The sequence below is a fragment of the Gordionus sp. m RMFG-2023 genome, chromosome 2, assembly GCF_954871325.1.
Source record: "Gordionus sp. m RMFG-2023 chromosome 2, tfGorSpeb1-WG-v2, whole genome shotgun sequence".
Lineage (NCBI taxonomy): Eukaryota > Metazoa > Nematomorpha > Gordioida > Chordodea > Parachordodidae > Gordionus > Gordionus sp. m RMFG-2023.
The window spans coordinates 51,830,134-51,855,495 of NC_088776.1; the positions used below are offsets into that span (position 1 = coordinate 51,830,134).

A 25,362-nucleotide genomic window follows, 5' to 3' on the forward strand; every position below is an offset into this window, starting at 1 on the left:
TTATTTACCAGCGTGTTGGTTTTCCTCATTTTGGGAATCGGTAATGGAATGTGATCTTGATCTTTCGCTGATCTTTTTTTTAAATATCAAAATAAAAAATTCTTTTTCATGATATAGTTAAGAAATTAAGGGAGAATTTAAATAATTATTCCAAGAAAAAAAAACTATAAAACATAGTTACAAAGAAAATCATCAATGGAATAGAAATTTTAATAAAAATAATAAGTTTTACCCGATATATAATAGTATAAAGGAGAAAAACCCCCAAAAATATACCAGTGAAATTTTTGAGTCAGCTAGGGCAAATGGGCGCAAATTAAAAATTTAAAGTTTGGGTTTTGGAATGTCGGAATATTCTCCTTTTTTCAAAAAAGGATTATTTAAAAAAGCTTGAATTATACAAGCTAGCTAGAGACCTGACTCTGATACAAACTAACTATTAACCCAATGAAATTTAATAGCTAGAGACCTGACTCTGATACAAACTAACTATTAACCCAATGAAATTTAATACCAATGTAGACTGATGAATCATTTATTAAGAGTGTGCGTACATGGAAGGAAGGAAGTCAGCTTGTGGAATGTCATTGCCTATAGGGGCTATTGAAAGGAATTTTGTTTAAATGCCAGTCTAATCCAAATGCTTTTAAATGACGGACTTCAATGCATGTACATTTTTTAAAGAATTTTTAATGAAAAAATCCGTCAGGTTAGTATTAATGTCAATTAATCCCGATTTTAATTTTGGAAAAAAAACCCCCCATTATAACGTTTACTTGGTGATTTATAGATTCTTCAAATTTATCCCCGATTGTGGTTCTGAAATCGAGTGAATTCCTTTCGCAATTTTTTAATATAAAATTTGTTTAATAATAAACATAATTATTTTATTTTAACACTAATTCAAAAAGTTAATTATCTTTCCGTAAACAATAACATACTAAGATGCAACCATCCTACGTTTATGTTAGACAATTATAACTTAATGCATTATTTACGAAAAGTCCGTTTTAAAGGCAGAGAGACTCTTTTTTTTTCTTTTCATAAATTCATTAACATTCTTTACCTAACACTAACGATATAATCCTTTTCTTCTATAATGGCGCTGCTTTCAGAATCAGAATCTATACACATGGATATCACGTTGTGTTGATCTAGATCACTAGAAGCATCTTTATCTATTTTAAACTGATTATATTTATCCGATATTATTTAAAAGTGAAAAATCAATTTTAAGTATTAAAAAAATATTTTATTATACCTTTTTGGCGCTAATCGCAACTTTTTCACCAATTTTACTAACCTTTTCATTATCAAAATCATTATCTTCTCCTGAATATAAAATTTGTTTTTTATCCCGACAGTAGATTTCGCTGTCGTTATGATCGTCATTTCCAGCAAAGCTCACAAAGCTCTCTTCAGACGTATCCTTTATCTTTTGTGGTGGGCCTCCTCTAGAACTATCGTGCATACAATTACTGATAGCTATTAAAGCGAGCCTTTTGCTCTGTCTAGTCCTATTAACTAACTGCTCATTTCCATTATCTCCCAAGTTCCGATCTTCCGGCTGGTTTTTCGAGCTGCTGACAACATTGATCAAACATTGTTTATATTTTCTCTGACTTTCTCGCTCGTACTTCTTCTTAGTCTTATGGTTAGTATTTTTCTTGATCGTATTTGTAGTGGGTGCGTCATTTTCTTTTTTTCTATCCAATTTATTTCCACCCCAATTCAAAGCGAATGAGGATATGCCCTTATTTTGATAACGATCTATTTTCCCGATTTCCGGTTTTTTAGTAATTGGTTTATCCGGACTCTTAAATAACTCGTGATCGGTGTCGAAATTGTATATGTCGTCATCTTGTTCTTCTAAATTATTTTTACTATTCGATTTTAATTCGTCATTTTTTTCTGAAGAAATTTTCGAATTTCTTTTGAAGTTTTTTTTGGCATCATCTTTTTTATTTCGGCTAGGATTAGTAATCGATTCTTTTTCGTTCGAATCTAAGATGCAATGATCGGCATTATCCTCTGAAACCTTTTCATCTCGTTTAGAGAACAGGGAATTATCTGCGTTATCAACTATCTTAGAGGAGTTATACGTTTTTCGGCGAGAAGGGCGCACGGTGGTCATTTGCGACTGTTGGATTCTGCATATTTCGTATTCGGACCCAGATTTGGGGTCACCATTTTTGCCATTTATTTTATCGATAATATTTTTTGCCTCACTAATAACATTATTATTATTGATTTTCTCGACACGCTTTCCGTCTGCTGTTGGTATGTTCAAATTGTATTTTTTATTAGTTCGGATTTGAAAGTCATTTCTATCACAATCGTTTGATACTTTATTTGCTTCCGTTTTTTTTTCGAAGTCTCTGTAGGTTGCTGCATTATGTTTATCATTATTATTTCTTAAGTTGGTGATTTGCCTATAGGAAACATCTTTTTTTAAATCAATTTTCGCGTTTCTGCTCTTATAATCTCTCCCAAATAATACGTCAAGATCCATTTTCTTATCCGTGCCCTTATGACTTTCTAAACTATTATAGTTATTATTATTATTGATCAAAGCGCTTTTACCGCCGTTTTTATTAGTTCGAGGTGCCTTAAATCTATCGAAAACATTTTCTTCGCGAAGCGGAGTGAGTGTGATTTCGACCTTTCTCTCTATCGTTATTTTGCGTTGTTGGATTAAATTCCTCTGGTCGGTACTAATCTTATTACCCTCGTTTGCTTCTAACTTACTTCCCGTTATTTTCAATCGGCCTTCCAGTTTCTCATGATCATTTTCTTCATGAGATGTTGTTAAATAAGTTTTGGGGACACCTTTATTTAAACCCTCCGCTATTTCGTAGACGTTAATCTTTTCCACAACTTTCTCTTTTTCGGGATTCTTTTGTCGTTTATGTTTTTCCAGTTCTTTCTCGTTACCTGAAGTATCAAAAACGTGCTTAGTAATGACTTGGTTATTATAATTAACTTTTAGAGTTATGGGTGTGTACCCTTTACGTTTGATTACTGGCAAATTTACTTTCGGAGTTGAAGAATATAATGGATTGGGATATGTTATTATGGTTTTACCCCTTGATACTGAATTCAAATTTGGATCTTTTGGAAAATTTGATGGTTTATCCTTATTATCAACCTTCATGTTTTTTCCCAAGTCCTTTTTATGACTTTTTATAACATCCGTTTTTTCCATATTTTTATTCTCCCTTTTATCCACTTTCAGCTTTTGTTGGGAACTGAAAATAGGAGAAAAGGCTAAAACGCTGTCATCTTCTATAACGACATTTTCTAATTCATAATCATTCACTTTCATAGTTTTATTAGTAGAAAATTTAGTTTTATAATCCTCTATCTTATTTTCTTTTTCATTTAACAGCAAGTGTTCTTTTAAGCCCATTTTATTATTTTTATCGCAGCCAAAATCTAATTTATCGTTCGTGACATTCGACATATAAATATTATTATTATTATTATCATTAGCAATTTTAATGTTACTAGATTTTCCTTTCTTCCCGTTCTTCTCTTTCCTCCCGCTCTTACCTTTCGATGCCGTTGTCGTGACTTTCAACTTTTTGCCCCTTTTTTTCTTATTAGTGTCACTCAATAAATTGTCATTATTATCGCTCATTTTGCATTTATCTTGGTTATCATTTTTACGATTACTATTTAGATCAATCTTTAAATCAGGATAATTTTTTACGTCTTTCTTCTTATGATCATTTTTGGGAAAATCTCCAGACATCTGACTCTCTTCAAACATGAGCAGAGATGAGTATTCCGCTTCCAATTCCTTCGTTTTAACGTAAAAGCTCTCTTTCTTTTTCGATTCTATAGGTTTATTCGTGAATTCCCCCATCCCATTATTTTTAACGTTAATTTTTTTATTCCCTTTCTGCGGAGCTTTGTTTTTTTTATTGTTACATTTTTTTTTAGTTTTTTCTACCACTTTCTCTTTTTGGGACCGAGTATGTTTACAAGGTGGGGAATAAAAATCGTATATATCTCTAACATTGTCGTTATCTATTTTTTCGGGCGGTTGCCAACTTTGTTTGCCGATATTTTCGGTATTCAAATTTTTGTTGTCTACTCTATTCTTATTTTTAGGATCACTTTGAAAATATTGAGAAGAACCAAGATTGTCGGGAAGGATTATGATATCGGATTCGCCCTTATTTGTCGAATTTTTAATTTCACACCCTAGATTCTTGGTCACCGTCTCTATAATTAAATCGAATTTTTCGTTCCCCTTTAAAAATTTATCACTGATATTGATTTCATTAGTTTGTGATCGTAAAAGTTGTCTTCCATCTTTAATAGTAATTTGGTCTATTTTGGACGGTCCACGATTGATAACATCGAGATCGCTATTAACCTTGTCATTATTATTACTCACTCCGCGTATGTCAGAGCTAGAAATCGCTGATATGGTGGCGTTAGCGTCCTTTATTGTTGTATCCAGTTTTAAAGGTTTGACCATTTTATTGGATTTGTCATTATCGATCTTCATGACATTTTAAAAAAAATGCTTTATTACCATCGTATATCCAAGATAAAATTTTAAAGAATCTAAAAAAATAGGATAGGTTCTAATCTAATAGTTCAAAATTAAGAATCTTGCTTATATCTCCTAAAAAAATTTTTTTTTATAAAAATCGCTAAAAATGGAGATAATCTTCAATATTTAAAATTAATTATAAAAAAAAAAATTATAGTGATTTTTAAATTTAAAGCTTCGAAAATTAAAGTTTACTAAATATTACATTCCTCTGCCTTATTTTCTTCTCTTTTCAGATTTATTTAATTATGGATCGCAATATATTTCAGAGATCTGCAGAGATACCATTTGCACAGCCCGGATTTTTATTCGGCCCAGCTAGGATTTTTTAAAAATATTTTACATTTATTTTTAATCTTCATAGCTAATGATGGCGAGTAAAAATTTTAAAGAAAATTTTAAGGCCCGACCTGGGTATTTAAAAAAAATTAAAATATAGCATGACCCGGTCCGCTGCAGGTCTTTGATATATTTATAGTTAGAGTATTTTTATTTATATAATGGTAACAATTTAATATTAGGCTCTATTAAAATATTATATATTATGACGGGGTGGGAGTTGGGGGTTGAGTGAAATGGGGGGAGGGGAGGAGGCTTAATATATCATTTTTGTGGCAATTTATTTTTTATATTTATCTTGATAATTCCAATTATATAGCACTGCAATTAACCTTTACTTTTTTGGAATTGTTAGCTTTATCGTAATTCCTGCTTGAATTCGGTACTTTCGTTAAATTATTACTATTGTTGTATATAATATTTGAATTGGGATTAGGTTCTTTCATTTTGTCTTTAACATTCGTCCAAGAATCCATTTTGTCGTTCTTTCTCACATCATCTTTCATTCCACTCATTCCATCTTATTGCATTACAATTCATAAAATATTCCGACAAATATTATATTATATGTTATCTGACTTGAACTCATATGATTTTTAGTAAATTCAGTTCAAATTTGATTAAATAACAGATTTTTTTAAAAAAATTAAAAATCATCTTTCCTGGAATTAATTTTTCTTTTCTTTATCTTTTAAATATTTATCTATCCTCTTTTTAAAAAATTTCTTTCTAATCTACAGAGGATATTTAATTAATTCCTAAAATTTACAAAAACATTTTAAAATGAAAAAATAATCTTGAAAGAAATATTTCATTTTAATATAATTATAATATAAAACAATTTCAACATAGTTAATACCGTTTGGAGGAGCCAATTTTTCACTCAATTTATTTTGCAGTTCGATTAATATGCTCATGTCTGGTTTTGCGCACCTAACATTTGCTTCGTTTTGTAAAAAATTATATTTAAAAAAAATGAAACCCTTCTAGAGTTTATTGATAATTTGAGTAATAATAAAACCAAAACAAAAAAAACGAGATTTATAAACTTTTTTAAAATATATATTAGTTTGTCAGTCGTGGCCTAGGTCTTTTGGAGAGGGGTAAGCGTGCTTAGTATGGTGTTGAGCTTCATTTTAGCTGATTCCTTAAACGACTTAAACTGAGTTTGCCTTAAACCAGTTTGCCTCGACTTTTTTAAAATATAGTCTCAACTTTAAGAATTGAGGGGAGTGTGTCATTCTTGTCTAAATGTTTAGCAATAAACTAATTTTTGATGATTATTCTAATGTACAACATTGCTAAATTTACATACCTAAATCAAAATAAATGACCACAAGTTTGAAATAAGATAAGAGCTAGCGACGCAACTGGTTTGTAGGTCTTACTTGGGGCGCAAACGCTTAAGGCTACTTCGAGCATTCCAGCGTATTAATAATTTCCACGAATGATTTTACTAAATTATCCAATTAGGACGCATTCTTAGGACCCGACTTACTTAAACGCATGTACAATTTATTATAATGAATGAATTCGTTAGTCCACGTCAATAATAATGGCAATGGATAGAGCCTGGCTTAAAATAAAACTGGCTTAATGTAAAGCCTCGTTCATATAAAGCGCAATTCGCTCAAGCGACGCAAAATCAATTTCTAGAGAGATCACAACTAACGTCGCGTCGCGATTTCATCATTTCGCTCAATATATTATGATGTTTCATAGAAGTGAAAATCCATAGTACATAGTGTTTTTAATTTAACTACTACCCATGATTATAAATAGTCGTTTATTTTGGTGTTCAACAACATATTTTTTGGTTTAAACCTTATATTTAAAAAAATTTAACAGGCCGAACATCCTTAGTAAAATATTAAAACTCCGGGCCGGTTAAAAATTTGGCCGGACAGGTCATCAATTAATTCCCAACGGGTCGGGTCTAAAAATTTTGCCTCGCAGACCTCAATAGGCATCCACTTATTTAATTAAAAAATATAAATTATAATTTACTTTTGGAGCCCGGGCTGGAATTATAAGATTCTGTATCACTAGTTACTGGAGAAATGTGGGAAGGTTTTGAAATGTCTTTTCCATTGTGAACTACCGTTAACACGTCTCCTGTAAAATAAAATCTAGAATCATCATATAAATCGGAGATCTGTAGGTTTACCTGGAGAAGAACCATAAAATGGTATCTTAAAAATCTCCTGACTTATCAAGAAAAACTATCCTTGTTGGGTCTAATTGAAATAGTAAATAATATTTCTGGATTCAACATTCATTTACTATTCATATTTTTCAATTTACAATTTGAAAGATTCACACAATTTTACAGCCAAAAAAAATTTATAAAGTAAATAAATTTTTAAAATCTGGGTCGGGGGGCTTATAATATTTAGTAAAAATTGTATTTGTTTATGAAAATATATAACATGATATTTTATTTTATAGGTAATCAGAGTTGTTTAATTATAAAGCGTTATGTTTATTTATTGCGATCGCCGGGGTGGCCTAATGGGTAAGATGTACGATTGGAAACACGAGTATGAACAAAGACGCAGGTTCAATCCTGGTAAGGAACAAAAACTTTCAAAGTTTTTCTTCGATGACTGATGTGTAAAGACATATGGTATGATGAATTTCGGAGCTTAGAGATGACACCCCGGTCACCGACAGGCCTGGACAACGGGTGCTAAGGATACCTGTCCAATAAACAAAATGACAGAAATAAATGGATATATGAATATGAAAGCTAGGGCGTTCCCTCCATGCGACGCGCAGAGTGTAGACCTCCATCCTGTGAAAAGTAAAGTAAAGGTCAAAGCAAAGAAGACAAGACTGGCAAGTTTGAATATTGGGACGCTTAAAGGTAAGACGAGAGAATTGGCATCAATGTTGAACAAGAGAAAAGTTGATATAGCGTGCATACAAGAGACGAAATGGAAAGGACAGAAAACTTTGATGAATGGAGATGGGAGCAATAGGAACGGTGTCGGCATCATCCTCAGCCATGACCTAACCTCTTCAGTAGTAGAAGTCAACAGGATCTCTGATAGACTAATGAAGATAAAACTCTGCATTGGTCAATCAATACTACACATCCTATCAGTATATGCCCCTCAAACGGGTTGCAAGGAAGAAGAGAAAGAAGACTTTAGAGCTATCCTTGATGAAGCTGTAATGGAAATCCCTAAGGATGACCTAGTCATAATTGGTGGTGACTTAAATGCGCATGTGGGGAAAGCAAGAGATAGCTACAAAAGGCATCATGGTGGTTTTGGATATGGAGAAAGGAGTGATGGATGAAAGAGCACGTACTGAAATTTGCGCAAGCCTTCGACCTTGCCTTAACCAATACCTACTATAGGAAAAAAGACAGTCATTTAATAATATATGAAAGTGGTACTAGGAAAACACAGATAGATTACATGCTAATCTCTCGCAGAAGATTAAAAGATTCCCAGGAGAAGATATCGCCGCACAACAAAAGCTACTAGTCATGGATTTACACATCTCAAATAAATCCACTCAAAACAAGATAAAACTGGAACCATGCATCAAATGGGGTAAATTAAAAACAATGACAGATGCCTCTGCAATCAATGCAAACATTGAAAAAATAAATTGCTCACAAGTCAGTGAAAAAATCTGGACAGACCTTTCAAATAGACACTGCAAAATCGACGCTAGGCTTGACAAGAGGAGGCAACAAATCACACAAAGAACTATGGTGGTGGAATGAAGAGGATCTTTATCTGGAGTGCTATTTGACAAAAGAATCCCACACAAATTAAAGGGAAAAATTTACAGTTCCATAGTACAACCAACTATTCTATATAGTTCCAAAACATGGCCAACCAAAGAATCAGACGAGAGAAGTCTACAAATTATGGAGATGAGAATGCTGAGGATGATTGCTGGGGTAACAAGAAAGGATAAGGTGCGCAGTACAAGAATACTAAATTGTTTAAAGGTAGTGCCCATTAAAACTAAGTTAATGGTAAACAGACTTAGGTGGTATGGGCACACAATGAGAAGGCCTTTGAACTACATAGGAAATAAAGTTGAAAGTTGGGAAGTGATGGGCAAACGTAAAAGAGGAAGGCCAAAACTTCAATGGGGCCATAAAGTTAGAGCCAATATAAAGAAGTATAAAATAGATAAAAGAGATTGTATGAATAACATAAAGTGGAGAGAGATGTTGAAGGAGCTTACCACCAGAAAAGGTGAAATCTAAAGAAAAAAAAAATGTTTATTTATTGCGATAGCTAATGGCGCACTAATTTTTTTTTAAATAGCGATGGCAATAGCGCTCTACATTTTTAATAGCAATACAGAGTGTGCTACTTAGTTACTTATTAATAAATAAAATAAAAATTAACTATATTAAATACGAAAATCTAATATATAAATTTTATAAAAGAGTTTAAAATTTTTATTTTTATATTAATTTAATTAAAATTTATACATATAATTCCCAAATATAGATTTTATAATCTAGATGTTATTGAATGTATACACATCGTATTGGGATACGGAATATAAAGGGATTCGAAATCTTTAACATTTACATATCATTAGTGAGAGCAATTTTTAAACTTGGGAAAGTATGATTTAACACGAAATGTATTCTGGCATATGTAAACTAAACTATCCTCTGAATTTTAGACAATTTTTATCATTAAATTTTTGTGTATTAATTCAATTTATATTAAAATTGATGAGTTAAATATGGTTCAAAGGTTCAGAGTAAAATTGTGACATTCACAGTGTGGCTTCATACTTGCTAGAATACATTTCCGGTCAAATCAGATTTAACATATTTAAAAATCGCCTTAGTAAATCTCGATGGTCCTTATCTCAATATGACATATATATTGTTTATAAATATTTTGGGCTTTTTCACATTTATTGGATAAAAATTACTTGTTATTGGAAATGCAAAGATATACTAATGCTAACATCCATACAGATTTTAATCTGTCGGGTAAAAACTATATAAGAGACTTGAATCTTTATTATTAAAATGAAATCCCAAAGAAGAAATAATTATTAGTTTCAGAAATTTTCTTAAATTTAATATACCATAATCTTCCCTTTTTGAAACCGTCCTGTTGAAAATATCCGAATCTTGAACGGTTTTTAATTGGTCATCTATAAATGCATTCATTTTAAAATTTTTATTTAAAATATGTAAAATTAATAAACAGAAGTATAGTTGCAACTAGAGGTCTGCATTGGGTGGGGTTTCGGCCCGCCCACCCAAGCCCGCCCATATAAGTGGGCGGGCGGATGGGCGGTTAGAAAAATTTAAACTATGAGCGGGCGGGTGGTTGGGCGGGTTAAGAAATTTAAATAATGGGCGGGCGGGACATTTTTGTTCAAAAACAAACAACAGAAAAATCATAATTAATAAAATGATCAATAACAATATTTCTTTTTTTATTGTACCAATCGTTTTTTTAAGTGAAGAACACTTTATTAGTTTTTCGACATCTTTATCTAATTGTTCCCACCATATAAATGTCTCATAATGGATTTCATTGAACCCGGATGTCCCATATGCAATATATGTAAAACTCTTTTTTGAAGTGAGTATGGAATGATTAATCTGCCATCCCAAAAAATACCGTCATCATTTTCTATTCCATCTATTCTTGTTCTAAAAGTTTGTATACTTGATTTTGTATATTTGTATCTTTATTAATCTTTTTGTTGGCCTTCGATCCCTGGATATCGGGGTTGAATTCCTCCTTGACTTGGTTCCATTGTTTCTACTGTTTTATTATTTCCTAGCTTTATATTGTCATTTGTTTTTAATTCGGTTTCAACTTTCCCTTGTTCGTAGTTGGCCGGAATGTTTTCCTACGATTTTTTCTTTTTCTTCTTCACTTTTCTAGGGTTGTGAGGGCGGATTCCTCTGTTATACGACAACACTTGGTATATCTCTGTATAGTTTTTGACATCCACTACAGCTGTTTACTAGTTTTTTGACCCACTATTAGTGTTGTTAAACGGCTCGTTTTGAGCCGATTTTTAAAAACGGCTAACTCAAAATTTCATCTAGAATAATATTACGCAAGCCTGAATATTTTGTTTGTAGAAGGAACAAAGGTTTAGACATCTATTAGCGAAATCTTGAGGTTTAGGCAATAGTTTTCTGGCTAAAATATTGAGTTAGCCGTTTTTAAAAATCGGCTCAAAACGAGCTGTTTAACAACACTACCCACTATATATAATGTCTCGTAATGAATTTCATTGATGTAATACCCTGATGTCCCATATGCAGTATATGTAAAACTCTTTTTTGAAGTGAGTACGGAATGATTAATCTGCCATTCCAAAATAAAATACCGTCATCATTTTCTATTTCATCTATTCTTATTCTAAAAGCTTGTAATTCTGGTACTTGATTTTGTATATTTGTACCATTTATTAATATTTTTACTTTTCTTAAAATTGGATCTTTTGCGGTTTCCTCTCTAAGTTCTTTTCTTGATAGAGTTTATGTGTCATAAGTAAGATTTCTTATATATTTCACTGTTTTATTTTCGCTTGTTATTCTATCATCATTTTTCTCTATTGGGTTTCGCGATAAAGCATCTGCAATTATATTATTAGCGCCATTCTTGTACATTATATTATAATCATATGCAGATAATTTATAAGCCCAACGTAATAATCTTTGGTTTGTTAATGAGCTTAAATCTCTGTTATTACCATATATCTTTATTAAAGGTTTGTGGTCTGTTCAAATTTTAAATTTTCGTCCTTACAAATAGTTATGAGATTTTTATACGCCGTTTATTATTGCTTTTGCTTCTTTGTCTATTGTTGAATAATTCTTTTCAGCATCTTGTAAAGTTCTTGAGGTGTAAACTATTGAAATTTCATTATAATTATCATATTTTTGCATGAGTACAGCTCCAAATACTTGGTTAGGTGCATCTGTTTCTAATATTAACCATCCGGTATATTATTTTGTTCTGTTACTATTCCGAATAGCATAAAAACGATTACAAAAATAGAACAGTATTTTTTTTGGAATAGCAGATTAATCATTCCGTACTCACTTCAAAAAAGAGTTTTACATATATTGCATACGGGACATCCGGATCTCACTTTAGGAAGAGGATACACTTCAAACGGATATCCACTTTGTGGAAACGACAAGAAAGAGATTTGCCAAAGCTATCAAGATTAGCAAGAAAGATATTGTCAATTCCTGTAACTAGTGCTTCTTCTCAATGAGGATTTAGCATTGCTGGAAGGTTTTTATAACAAAGAAGAACGTGTTTGAAAAATGTCGATTTATTATTTTGCATTATAATTACATATAATATGAATTTTAGATTTATATATTTTTCATAAATATTCTATTTGATAAAATAAATTGTCTATAATTTAATTGATAATTTTTTTTAAAAATTAATTTCCTAAATTATAAACTTTTTGTAGAGTAATGCTAAAATATTTATTAGATGCTTAAAAAATTGAAAGAATGGCCATAATTAAATTTTATAAGCGGACTTGGGTTAAAAATTTTTATAAATAATGGGCGGTTTAGACTAATTGGCGGGCGAGCGGGCGGGCAAGGAATTTTAGACAAATGAGTGGGGCGGGCAGGTATATATTTAACTAGGGGTGTACTGATACCACTTTTTGGAGGCCGATCCCATCCGATCCGATATTTTAGATATTAAATTGATATCGGCCGATAACCGATCCGATATCATATCTAATTTTGTATTCTGCAAAGATACCGGTTTTAATTTTTATTATACTTTTTATTAGTACAACATCTATAATTTTACTATACCATAACATATGTCATTTAAATATATTATAATGGTCAGTTATAGTTTATATTCAATTCAATTGCTATTATTTATATAATAAGTAATAAAATTAATCTATTTACATAATTAGTATAATAAAAAAATATATTATGAAATTTGAAATGAATATTTAAAATTAATATATCGAAGATTTCTTTTTATATCAGAGATATGTCGGCGGTGATGGGGACTGTTAATATCACTAGCATCACTAAAAACAGATACTGAAGAGATTAATGAACACTTTTTTAAACAGAATGCGAAAAAAAATAACTATATTGCAGAATTAAACATAAAAATGTATTTCGATTTTATATATAAAAATAAATGGTTTTTTAGATATAACTTTTTTTAAATTTTGTTAAAAGCGCCATTTTATATCGGATCGGAAAATTTTATAATATTTGCCTATAACCGATATTTTAAAATGAGCGAAATATCGGCCCGATCCGATATAAAATATCGATACATCCCTATATTTAACTATGGGCGGGCTGAGCGGGCGGGGTAAATTTTTTTTTAAACATTGAGTGGGTGGACTTTTGGTCCAAAAACCCGCCCAATGCAGACCTCTAGTTACAACTCAAAAAAAATCGTCTCTTTTTGGATAAATAAAGTATTGAATACCGGTCGATTAAATATTAGTTATTTTTGATGTTGAAGATATATAAATAAATTTAAATGTATTTTTTTTTCTATTAAATTAAATTTACGATCCACGCGTAAGAGATTAATAATTTTTTTATAAGATCCGGTATTAAATTCAGTCGATTATTTTAATTTTATAGAATCTGGTACCAAAACTGGTGAAAAATTTGATCGATTATATCCCTAATTTAAATGCCTGAAATAGAAAAATTTTGGTACTTAAAGGGTACCATCAAGTTTTCTACTATAATAGTTAAATATAATAGAAATAAATTTCTCGTCTTTCACTATTGAAAAATACAGCTAAAATTTTAAAAATTCCTAACCATCTCCTGTAATATTTGGGAAAAAAATGGATATGGAATTACAATTCTCAGCCTACGATTATATATAAAAAATGGTAATTCAAATTTTTTTTAAAAAAATTTATAAAGTAGAAAAGCTACTACTTCATATTCGTAGCCTTTAGCTAGAGCTTTAAAAAATAAATAAATAAATAGCGATAGCTCTCGTGCTATTTTACAATACTGTATGCATATATATCTGTATTTATTATAATACTTGAAATTTCGGATCTTTTGCTAAAATTTCTATATGTTTTAAAATGATAATTTGAATATGATTATAAGGAACAAATTTAAAATAATCTGCAAAATTATGAAAAATGAATTGAAAATTTATATGTATCATTTTTAATAAAATTGAGGAATTTTATGAAAAAATAATATAAAATTAGATGAATAACCTTTTGCAGATCGGAACATTATTTGCTGATTTATTTGAAGTGAAAGAATTTGAGCCTATCATGGTGGTATTCAAGGTTAAAGATGTTGTAAGGTTCTGTTAAACATAGTTTTAAAAAATTTATTTTGTTTCCTATATTTTCTTTCGCCCCTTCCATCTTACCTTCCTTCCTTCATTTTTCTTCACTCATTTCTTATAAAAATTTAAAAGAAATTTACCGTAATTTTACATAGAAACATAGCTTCAATCGCCTTGCTAAACGAGTCATCCTGCCATGGCAATTCAATGCTAATACAATCTTTAGCACCCATACCTCTATTATTATTATTAAGAATTGAAGGCTGAGGTTCAGCGCTAGTTCTTAATATATCTGATAGACTTATATTTACATATATTTTGAAATCTATTCTAGGATTCCAACCTTTTTTTTAAAAAAAATTTCATATAAAATTTATATGGAAAATGTAAATAATATTGTTATGAAAACTTTATATCAGCAACCCAAATTATTGAGATTTCATTTTTTTTTTAAATTCATATGATTTCCGGCTAGGAGATATCAGATATGTAATATAAACAGTGCTGTAATTAACATCTTGAAAGCAAAGCGTTTCCTTGAGTAATTATAAGGCAAATAAAAAAATTATTTTTTAAATTTTAAAAATAGCTTAAGCCTTTTAATTCAAATCAACCCCAAATTTTTTCAGTTTTATTTTATTTATTACATTTTTGGTGTTTAATTCTATACATTCAAGATTGTTAATCTAATTAATATTAAATCAATGAAGGTATGTTAGTTAATATTCTAATATTACAGTTTATATTATTTATAAAGAAAATATGTCAATAATAGTACTTATTTCTTTAGATTAAAATTATCTAACTCTTCCCTGGCCCCAGTATGAAACATTTTCTATACAAATAAAGAAAATCAAGACATGAAGTCTACATGAATTTAGATTAAATTCTGATAAAGATTAAAAACGAATTGACGAGGATCTGAAGTTCATGTGAAGATGGTGATAAGTTTTTCTAAAAAAAACATTTTTAAAATATTTTTAATAAATTCTCCCAATAAATTTTATTTATTAAATATAATACAACTCTCTCATCCTCAACGCCAGTTGAATGTGTGTTTAACACTAATTGCTCTTGCAGGCGCATAACCAAGGGCGAAAATCCCCCTCCATCGCAATTCCATCATTTTAAGCTAATAAAAATTTCAACTCTACACCCCCCCCTGCCCACTCCTCAAGAAATTTATACAATATATCAGTGTAAGGAAGAATCTGAAAGAAAAATTAATAAAAGTTAATAACTTTTTTAAATATCGACTATAATTCAAAATTTTTAGAAAAAAATATTTTAATAAAAAAAAAGTGAAACAAAATTATTTTTATAAAAACTAGTATAGGCAAAGGCCTACAATAAGTGGAATTAAAGATCAATAAAATTTCTGAAAAAAAATCCTCACCTAATATTACCCCCACCCTTAATAAAATCCTAGATATGCCTATGCTCTTGTTTATCTGTTCAAAATTTTGAAAATAAATAAAAAATTGTTACAAAAAGAACTTATCTTATAATATACTATTTTTATATTATTTTTATTATCTATTAGTAAAAAAAATATTTAAAAATTTATATATTATATTTAGTTTTTTTTAACGAGTACAAGAAGTTACTTTTTTTAAATAGCAATTAAAGCGTTCCTTTTTTGTAAGGTAACGAGTAACAGTAAAGCGTTTCTTGTGTTAAAAGAATACATTATATACAAAGTTTTAAAAAATAAGAAATTGAGGTTCAAACTTGCTACATGGATAGATGCTATCTGATATTTGTATATTTCTAAATTTTCCCACCTTTCTTGATCAAACTCCTTTAACAAATATGTTTAAAGAAATAAAAAGAATTTAATTATTCACAAAAAATGACCATATATCTCAAAAAAATAATGATCAGCTATTTTAGGACATGATATATAAATATGAATTTCATCGTAAAATATTATTTCCAAATAATTATTATCTTTTTTGATCGGCATAAAAATTATCAGAAAAATTTATTTAATAAAATTAAATCATTTTTAGCAAAGTGATCTGCTAATCCATAAACGTTAAATATAATTACACCAACCGAGATAACATTCAATTCAAGTTAAAAAAAACAAATATTTAATTGGATAAAAATGAGTGGGTATGTGATAATCATTTCATTATTTTTATTGGCCTGTGAGAATAATTTTGAATACGCAGTGGGCATAATGCGACGCGATTTAACAGCCGATAGAATTTAAAAAATCTTTTATCAATTTTTCTTTATTATAATTTTAATTTTGTTCTTAATCCTAACCCAATCTTGATGATAATATAACAATTATATATATAGGATAGTTAAATAAATGTCATTTAAAAGATTTTATAAACTCGATCAGATGTTCAATCTTGTCGCATCATGTGCACTATGAATTAAACTTTAGGCCTCCTTCCTAGGAACCGGGATCTAGCTCGAGCAATAAGCAATTTATTTTTAAACGATTATAGCTGAATAATTTAATATGATGCATTTCGTAAGTGACGCGGTATCGTGCTATTTTTATGACTATTCTAAAGGAGGCCTCAGTCTACTATACGGTTAGATTAATATATATCCGTGATCTTCAAAATGAAAATAAGAATCCACTTACGTAATAATAATATAGGCGCAAAAAAATATATATAATATAAGCATTCTTTTATTTTTATAAAATCACTGACTTTATATGCCACGTGGAAAGAGAAACAACTGGTTGTGATGTTAAAATCCAAGTACAATTGTGTCACATTATCTTGGAACTTTATTATTTCCATCAACTTTCCGAAATTTAGCGAAAAACAATCGTAAGAATAGACGTGCCTGTTTTGAGGGATCGATCCGTTAAAGGTGCTTAGAAAAGTTCTACATTGCTGAAGATGTTCAATATAAATATACGTATGATTTTTGTAAAGCTTACTAAAAATTATTTATTATTTTAATTAGTATATTATAATATGTATATTCCTATTTTATTTATACACTTCAATTTTTAATCATATTTTTGGCTATTTCTTAATACTGGCTCAAGCCAATCCGGTATATCAAAATTTCTGCCTAGGTCACGTGGGTCCGACATTTTTTTAGTTTGCGTAAAAATACCTGTTATTAAACAGTATATTCTTTAGTGTTGTTAAGGTAACTAGTTACATTTTTGGTAAAAAATAACTGTAACTAGTTATATTTTAAAAATTGTAACTAGTTTATGTAACTAGTTATATTTTAAAAATTGTAACTAGTTTATGTAACTAGTTATATTTTAAAAATTGTAACTAGTAACTGTAACTAGTTATATTTTTACCAATGTAAGTGCCAAAAGTAACTAGTAACTTTTAAATATGTATGTATAAATCTAAATAAAGGAAGATAATGATTCAGATATTGAATACATTTCAATAGAAGATATAATGTCTTCTTCTGGGCTAACCAATTATAATATAAATGTCTTCTTCTGGGCTAACCAATTATAATATAAATGACTTCGACTACCTTCCCAGGCATCGAAGATGTTCCTGTCACACATTAAACATAGTGACAACACAAGATGCCAATAAAATACTTTTAAACAATGAGGATTATAGGAAAGTGTATAAGGTTGCTATATCTAAATGTAAACGTTTGTGGAATACACAAAACAAATCTGGGCCATGCGCTGAGCAAATTAAAAAGAGATTACATTCTCAGCTGCCATATCCCATTGTAACAAGATGGGGTTCTTTTTATACATCTTTATCTTAAATATCATCACTTATAAATGAATTGCCTTTGGATTTCGATTTATTATGTGATGAATTAGATAGAATTGTGTAGATTTGCATCACAAGATCGTGATTTTATTAAAGAATATTGCAGTGTAAATTTAAATTAATGTCTTATAAATAATTTCAATTAAAAAAATTAGATTTGCAACCAGTAGCTAAAGCTATTGATATATTAGAAGGTGAAAAATATGTGTATCTAGGTTATTATACCCCAACAATAACACAGATACTTATCTGTCTGGAAGGTGTTCAAGAATTAAAATATTGTCAACCTTTAAAAGATGCTATATTAGCTAGTATTAAAAAAACTTAAATAAATTATTATTTATAAATTAATAATACAATGATATAGGTTTCATAATCTTTATGATAATGATAACATAATTGCTGCTATTCTTCATCCACTATTTAAAACTGATTGGCCTTGGATAAGGCAAGAAAAGAATAGATCAAAAAAGATGGAAATTTTAAATTTAAAAAATACTTTAATACCTCGCGGTGAATCTAACACAAATGGCTCATGTTCGTAACAAACATCATTAGTAGTTAGATTTTTTGATTTAAAGCGTCAAAATATTATTGATAATGATGAATTTATTGAAAATTTTATAAATCCAATAACAGCACATTATCTTTATATGACGATTTTCCAAATTTAAAAATACTCTTTATTAAATATAATGTTGTTATTATATCATGTGCTGCTGTAGAGCGTTTATTCAGTCTAGGGAAGCTCATATTTGGAGAGAAACGAGCGCGTCTCCTAGATAAAAATTTTGAAATCCAATTGTTGTTAAAAGCAAATAAATAAACTCAAATTTTTATGAAAAATAAGTATGTTTTTTTTTTCAATGCAAATATATAGGATATTTTTATTAGATGTAAATATAAATATTCTATTATCCGATATTTTTTTCGGTTTACTTATTTTTTTATATAAATAAATTGTATATTTTTTTTTAAACAAATGATTATAATTTGTATATCATAATTTTTTTATATTAAATAAATTCGTTTAGTAAATAAATGCGTTATATGAATGATGTATAAAGTAACTAGTTACTTTTGAAAAATAACGGTAATTAATAACTCTGTAACTAGTTATATTTTTGCCAATGTAACTAGTAACTGTAACTAGTTATGTTTCAAAAGTAACTTTAACATCTTATAAAATTGAATATTTTTTATTTATTTGTGAATAAAGAAATAATAAAGCAGGATATGATATATATTATGTGATATGATATGGATACTGGCAAAACAATCTACCATTAAACTTATTTATATTATAGAATAATAATATCAGCTTCATTAATCATTTTCATTAGATATTCTACTCTTAGCTTTATCTGTCTTCTTTGTTACTGTCATCTTGCTTTAGAAAATTACTCTTCACAGTTGCTTGAATGACCAAGTAGTTGTATTTTTATATACGTATGTTTATATATTAATATTGTGTATTGCCAATCAACCGATATAAATAAGGTTGATTAGATTATAATAAAATTCAAATAGCATAGAATGTTTTGATATATTTTTTTTTTAAATTGTAGAAAAACGCCATTATTGATATTAAGAAGTAAAAAAAATATTTTTTTTTAATTTAAAACTGATGAAATTTGTTGTAATTTTGACGATTATATTGAAAGTATTTTAATTAATAAAATTGTGACGATTATATTGAAAATATTTTAATTAAGAAAATTTTGACGATTATATTGAAAGAACTTTCAAAGGGAGTAGTTTTATAGATTGCAGCTTAAGTATTTGAAGGGGTTGAAGTAAGGGTTTTCTAACAAGTAACATCTTGTTAGTAGAGATAGATAATGGAACTTATTCTTAATTTGCACACAAACAAACAAATCTTAAATATTTTAATTATGTGAATTCTCTATTTATGAACGTAACATTTAAATATTTCCCTAACGTCGTTAATGTAAAATAAAATGATATATTATAACAAGTATAAATGAAATTATATATTTGTGTATGAATAGAAATTAGATAGATGAAAAAAACTAGCATTCTAATATTATGTATACAATTAATTTGATAATTATAAAACGATATAATGTAAAATAAATTTTTAAAAAAACGAAATTTCTATTGATCCCTAACCATAAAATTACAAAGATCGAAATAAACTACAGGACCAATTCTAAAGACTAAACCACCATGATTCGGTTCAAACTATGGTAAACAAAAAAAACTGACCCATTGACCTTCACTAATTCTATTTAAATTTTTAATTATGATATATAAAACTAAATGTTAAAAGTAATAAACTCATTAAAATTCTGATAATTATAAGAATAAAAATACTTAAGATAGACTCTGCCAACTAGATAATTTACAGTTTGTAAAGCAGTAATATATTTAAATATAAGGCTAGTAAAAAACATATGGTTAACGTTTATTGAATACGAAAGGTAGATCTGACTAGGAAGTAGGGTAAAAAAACTATTCAAACTTTAATGAAATTATGTTCGTCGAGGGATTCGAAATTTTGTAACAAAGTTTTTTGATCCTTAAACATGTTAACAGCTAACTCGTGCTTGCGGGCTGTCGGTATTAATGCGGATAGAATTTTGACCAAACCACTCTGTATTCCATAATCTGTTGGTAAAGGTAAAAAAAATATTTTATGGCATTAATATTTCCTTTTATAAAAAAAAGGGTTTATTATTGAACCTTAAGAAAAATTATAATAAAATTATTGAAAAATGAATTATAAAAATAGGGAATTAAAATAAATATTTATACAGAATATTACTTTTATTAAAGTAACTAATTACAAGCCGTTAACTGATTATATTTGTGCAAATAAGTAACTTTAACAGGTTACTTTTCAAAAATTCTAAACTAGTAATATTTTTCGGAATGCAACCAACCACAAAAGTAACTATTTCCAAGTTACTTTTTATGATTTTCTTACCGTTTATTAAATATATTTCTCACCTGTATGACATTTGATTAACCACTGAACTTATTTTTGAGAGCATGCCTTTTTTAGAGGCTAATTTTGGAATAGTTTGTTGTCAAATCAAAATGTATTAAAACAACTAAATAATTATTTTATTAAAATCTATGAGGAGTGGGGCGAGTATCAAATAAAACTCCCTTTTTCGATTCGAATCCTCTGCTTTAGAAAAGATAGATCCTGACAGTATAATTAATTTTGCAATAAAAATAACTTAATGTTAATATTCCTTCCCAATGAAAAAAATAATAATAATTAAAAGAAGACTTTCCGGAGATTAAACAAGACATTAAACACCTGGCAAGATACCAACCAACATAAACTCTTTTTAAAAACGTTATAAATTTGAACAATAAAATATGTTTCAATTTGCTTTAACCTGTAGACTCTATCTAAAACCATTTTATCTTTAAATAATTTTAATTGCTTACCTCCTATATGGGTTAATAGTTGAGGAAGCGATATTCTAATTGTAATATATAAAGAAAAAAAAAGAATTAATTTAATGTTATAAATTTGATATATATGTTTTAATCTCTTTTTAGAGGCCTATGGACGTTAAAATTTTAGGCATGGCCTGGATTTTGAAAAAATTTCCTATTTTTAAGCCCGGCCCAGGTTTAAAAAAAAATTTTTATGGCCCGGTCCGAATTTTGTTTTTAAGGGAAGCCCGTATTTCTCAAATATTGAACTTTTTACAGCCCTGGGGTTGCCCTAGATTTTTATAATATAGTTAAATTTTGACAGTATTTCGCAAATTGTTTCATAGAAAAAAAAATTAAAGAGCAGTAAATAAATATTGAACTGTCCATTACATGATTTCCCTAATTGAATAATAGATATCATTCTGATTTATTTTTAACTACTCTATTAAAAAATAAGCACGTTTTATTTTTGAGCATGTCCTGGTTTTAAAAGTATACCACTTTAATTTTAAGGCCCTCTTCGACCGATCGTATAAATAAGAGTCCCTCAATGACCGTAATATGACATGATTATAAATATCAGAACCGGGACCTTAAAATGGAAATAATTTTAAACTCTTATTTTTTTTAATGGATCATTTTAATATCCATTCTCTCATATTTCCAATTTTCCCTTTGAAATAATTTATAAAATATAGTTTATTAAAAGAAAATGTCCAAATTTTAAAACCCAAACTGGGCCATAAAATATAATTAAATTTTAAATAAATAATTTAAGTCTGGATTTAAAAATAAATAAAAACCCGGACCAGACCAAAAAAAAATCCTGGTCTTAAAATGATCTCCTTTCTTGGTATAAAATTATTAGTTGATTGATAGGTAAATTCAAACGCGATGAAAAAAGTGTCGCTCAACACACCTTAAATATGTTTTTATCACTGCTCGAATATTTTCTATTTGAACAATAGCAACCATAGCCCAATTACAATTAGGTTAATTTAATTTATTCTTTGCAAAAAATAAAAAATGGGAACAATCATTTTCTTTAAACTGTGTCCTAAACATTCAAAAAATTTAATTCCAAAACTTATCAAAACAGGAAATTAGACTTGGTATCCTTAAAGTTTTAAAAAAATTTAAATTTTTTAAACAGGTTTTGGCCGCAACCTTAAACAAAATTGTGTTATCAAAATATTTTAGGCTCTGTCCTATATCTGGTTTAAATATTCGCAATATAAAAAAACTCTATGAAGTTTTTAAAATTTAATCAAATCGTATAATAACATTTTCTATAATTATGTTTAAAAAATGTTTATATTTTTATATTAAAAATAGCTTTAGTTAAGGTTACGAAAGTTTTCTAATATAATTTTATATTGAGGCCATAGCCTTAATAAAAAAAAATTATATTTTGATAGATTTACATCTGAGCTAAATATTCTGGTAAAACAAGAGCTTTGTCCTTTATTTTGTCATCGACTAATCCGGAAAAATTTTGCAATAACTTGGAAATCTTTTTTTAGGAAATTTATAAAAATGAAAAATGATTTAATTATATGACGATCCTTAAAACACTTTTGATTAACTTTAAATAGAAATAAGTCAATATTTAGTAGAAGCTAAATTAAGGAATGTAATTATTTATTTTTATTTTTATACTTTAACAAATATGTCAATTGTAGAAGGGTAACTCTGGCCGAGTTTATGTAAACATGACATAAATTTTTCCAATAATTGATAGGCATCTATATAAATGATTGATTGAAAAAACTAAATTTAATATAAAATTTACTTTCTGGTGATAGGTGAAACATTTTCTGAAAAAAAAAAATATATATCACAGATTTTTTTGGGGGTCAAAATAACTCACTATAAATATGTCGTCTAATATCTCTAAAAGGGATATTTTATGATTTTCATCAAGTGTATGACATTTTAATCCATATTGATAGATGTCGAATAACTAGATGCAACAAATATATTTATCAAAACTATTTACATTACATTGTCTAGGAGTTTACTAAAATTTTTAACCAATCCTACTTTCAAATTTCCTAAAGATATGAAATCATTTACGCACGATAAGGCCTGGATCATATATTCAATATTCCCAATATCATCTCTTACCTTTTTTATAATAAAATAGGTATTTTTTTTTAATTAAATGTGCAAAAAAGTTATACTTTTTTATAAAGATTATTCAGCACCCGAATTATTCCATCAACGTGCAAAGGCTTTAAATTGATCTTGATATCATAGAAACTCTTTAATTTTTCAAATTCAACATAACCAGATTTTATTTGCATCAGGGATAATAAGATAAGTGTCTTGGTTCGAAAGGAATACTAAATAAAATTGATTATACTATTATTAATTAGTAATAAAACGTCTTGTAAAAATTATAAGTATATACAAATATATCTTGACGGCAGACGATTTTTATAAAAAAAATATTCAAATTTTAATTGCACAAATAAATTATGCATTTTAAATGAAATTCTAATCTATGACCATTTTATGATATTTTTTAAATGTTTTTTTTTAATTTCAATTTTTTTCTTCATTTTTTTAATTTGTTTTTTTTGTTATTCTTTCTTTTTTTTAATTTTTATAATGAAACTGAAAATTGCACATTATGATTTACAATATTAGATTAATTAATTACAATCTTTGTAGGGGCTTCGTAGGTGGGGGTGGGATGGGGGTGGAACTTATTTTGAAGCCCATATAAATTCATTTTTAATAATTTTAAATAAAATTTTCTTTCTTTTTTGGTAATTTTAAAAAAAAAACTGATCTTAATTCAGGGTTAAAATAAACCAAGCCATTGATACACTATATTGTTTTTGAATATTGATATTTTCTAAGGCGTGGAGCGGTTAGCATTAATTATGTTAAAAGAATTTTAAAGAATAAAGAATTAATGATACAAAATTTTACCGTCAATCAAGCTTATAATTCATATTTGGTCTATAAATTAATCCTAATTTATATAAACTAATTCCAATGCTTATCTAGCCAATTTTTCCTAATTTTAGATTTAAATATTGATTTTTTATGGTGCCCTACCCCCTTAAAAAGGAATAACAATTCCCTTCCTTTATCTTGTACTTTTAACAGTAGTGACTTCTACTAACGGGCATTTTTCGCCTTCAACATTTATGTTTTTAAAAAATCTGGATAATAAAATACGACTTTTCACAAATGAACCCAGAGAATTCCTTTTTATTCATCAAAAAATTCAAATAGAAATTTTAGACACAATTATGGTTTCTTTTTGGGGACTCAATTATAGAATTTTATTTTTAATTATATAATTATAAATTTATAAATTATAATTTTTTTAATAAGGTTTTATGTAAATTTAAAAATAAATAGAATATATATTTTAATTAAATGATAAACGTGCCTTACATAATGAAATTGATTTTACCATTAAATAACATATAAATATGTTGTAGACAACATGTAAACATTTGTTATAATGTTTTCAAGAGAAAGAAGATTAATTTTTGTAATATTCATGTTTCAGAAACGAGATTGTACTTTATTTTAATTTAAAGATGAATTGGATGTTAAAATGAATAATTATAAAATTTGAATAATTGTTAGATAAAAAAAAAGATATAAAAGATTGTTATACAAAATTATTATTTACTTTTTATTTTTCGCTTATAATTTTCCTAATTATTAACTTTTTCTTATATTATTTTACTTTCTTATTAATTTTCCTCATATAGTTTTTTACTTTTATTTGATAATTAGTATTTATAGTTAATGGTTATGAATAAAACGTTAAAATCTTAAAATGTTTTATTAATTTTGTTTTTAATTATACTAATTTGTTTCTTCCTTTTATTTTAGATTTTTCCCACTACTACAAAATAGTAGTGATGTTAAGAAGTAACTAGTTACCTTGGCTAAAAAATAACTGTAACTAGTTATATTTTTAAAATTGTAACTAGTAATTGTAACTAGTTATAATTTTTGA

The 25,362-nt window shown here is 28.0% G+C and overlaps 1 protein-coding gene across 1 annotated transcript; it reads right to left on the reverse strand.

Moving 5' to 3' along the window:
• On the reverse strand, window positions 1-24,108 carry LOC135924436 (uncharacterized protein MAL13P1.304-like). The gene is made up of 16 exons (XM_065459493.1): window positions 24,037-24,108; window positions 23,555-23,716; window positions 23,376-23,498; window positions 22,796-22,884; window positions 21,378-21,412; window positions 20,437-20,582; window positions 15,943-16,012; window positions 14,352-14,554; window positions 14,135-14,229; window positions 11,258-11,397; window positions 5,766-5,849; window positions 5,239-5,426; window positions 1,262-4,513; window positions 1,067-1,188; window positions 777-837; window positions 1-72 (listed from the first exon to the last, which is right to left on the reverse strand). Exons 1-16 carry the CDS (start codon window positions 24,106-24,108, stop codon window positions 1-3), a joined length of 4,914 nt encoding a protein of 1,637 aa, XP_065315565.1.
• Window positions 24,109-25,362: the final 1,254 nt, after the last annotated feature.

Bases quoted from the DNA above. Each gene is read 5' to 3' on its own strand.
- LOC135924436 (XM_065459493.1), bottom strand. From the start codon at position 24,108: ATGAATTTATATGGGCTTCAAAATAAGTTCCACCCCCATCCCACCCCC. The intron at 21,413-22,795 runs GTAAATCTATCA...TATTACAATTAG, and splicing joins CCAGAATATTTAGCTCAGAT to AATATCGCTTCCTCAACTAT. The intron at 5,427-5,765 runs GTATTAACTATG...TAATGCAATAAG, and splicing joins AAAATTGGCTCCTCCAAACG to ATGGAATGAGTGGAATGAAA.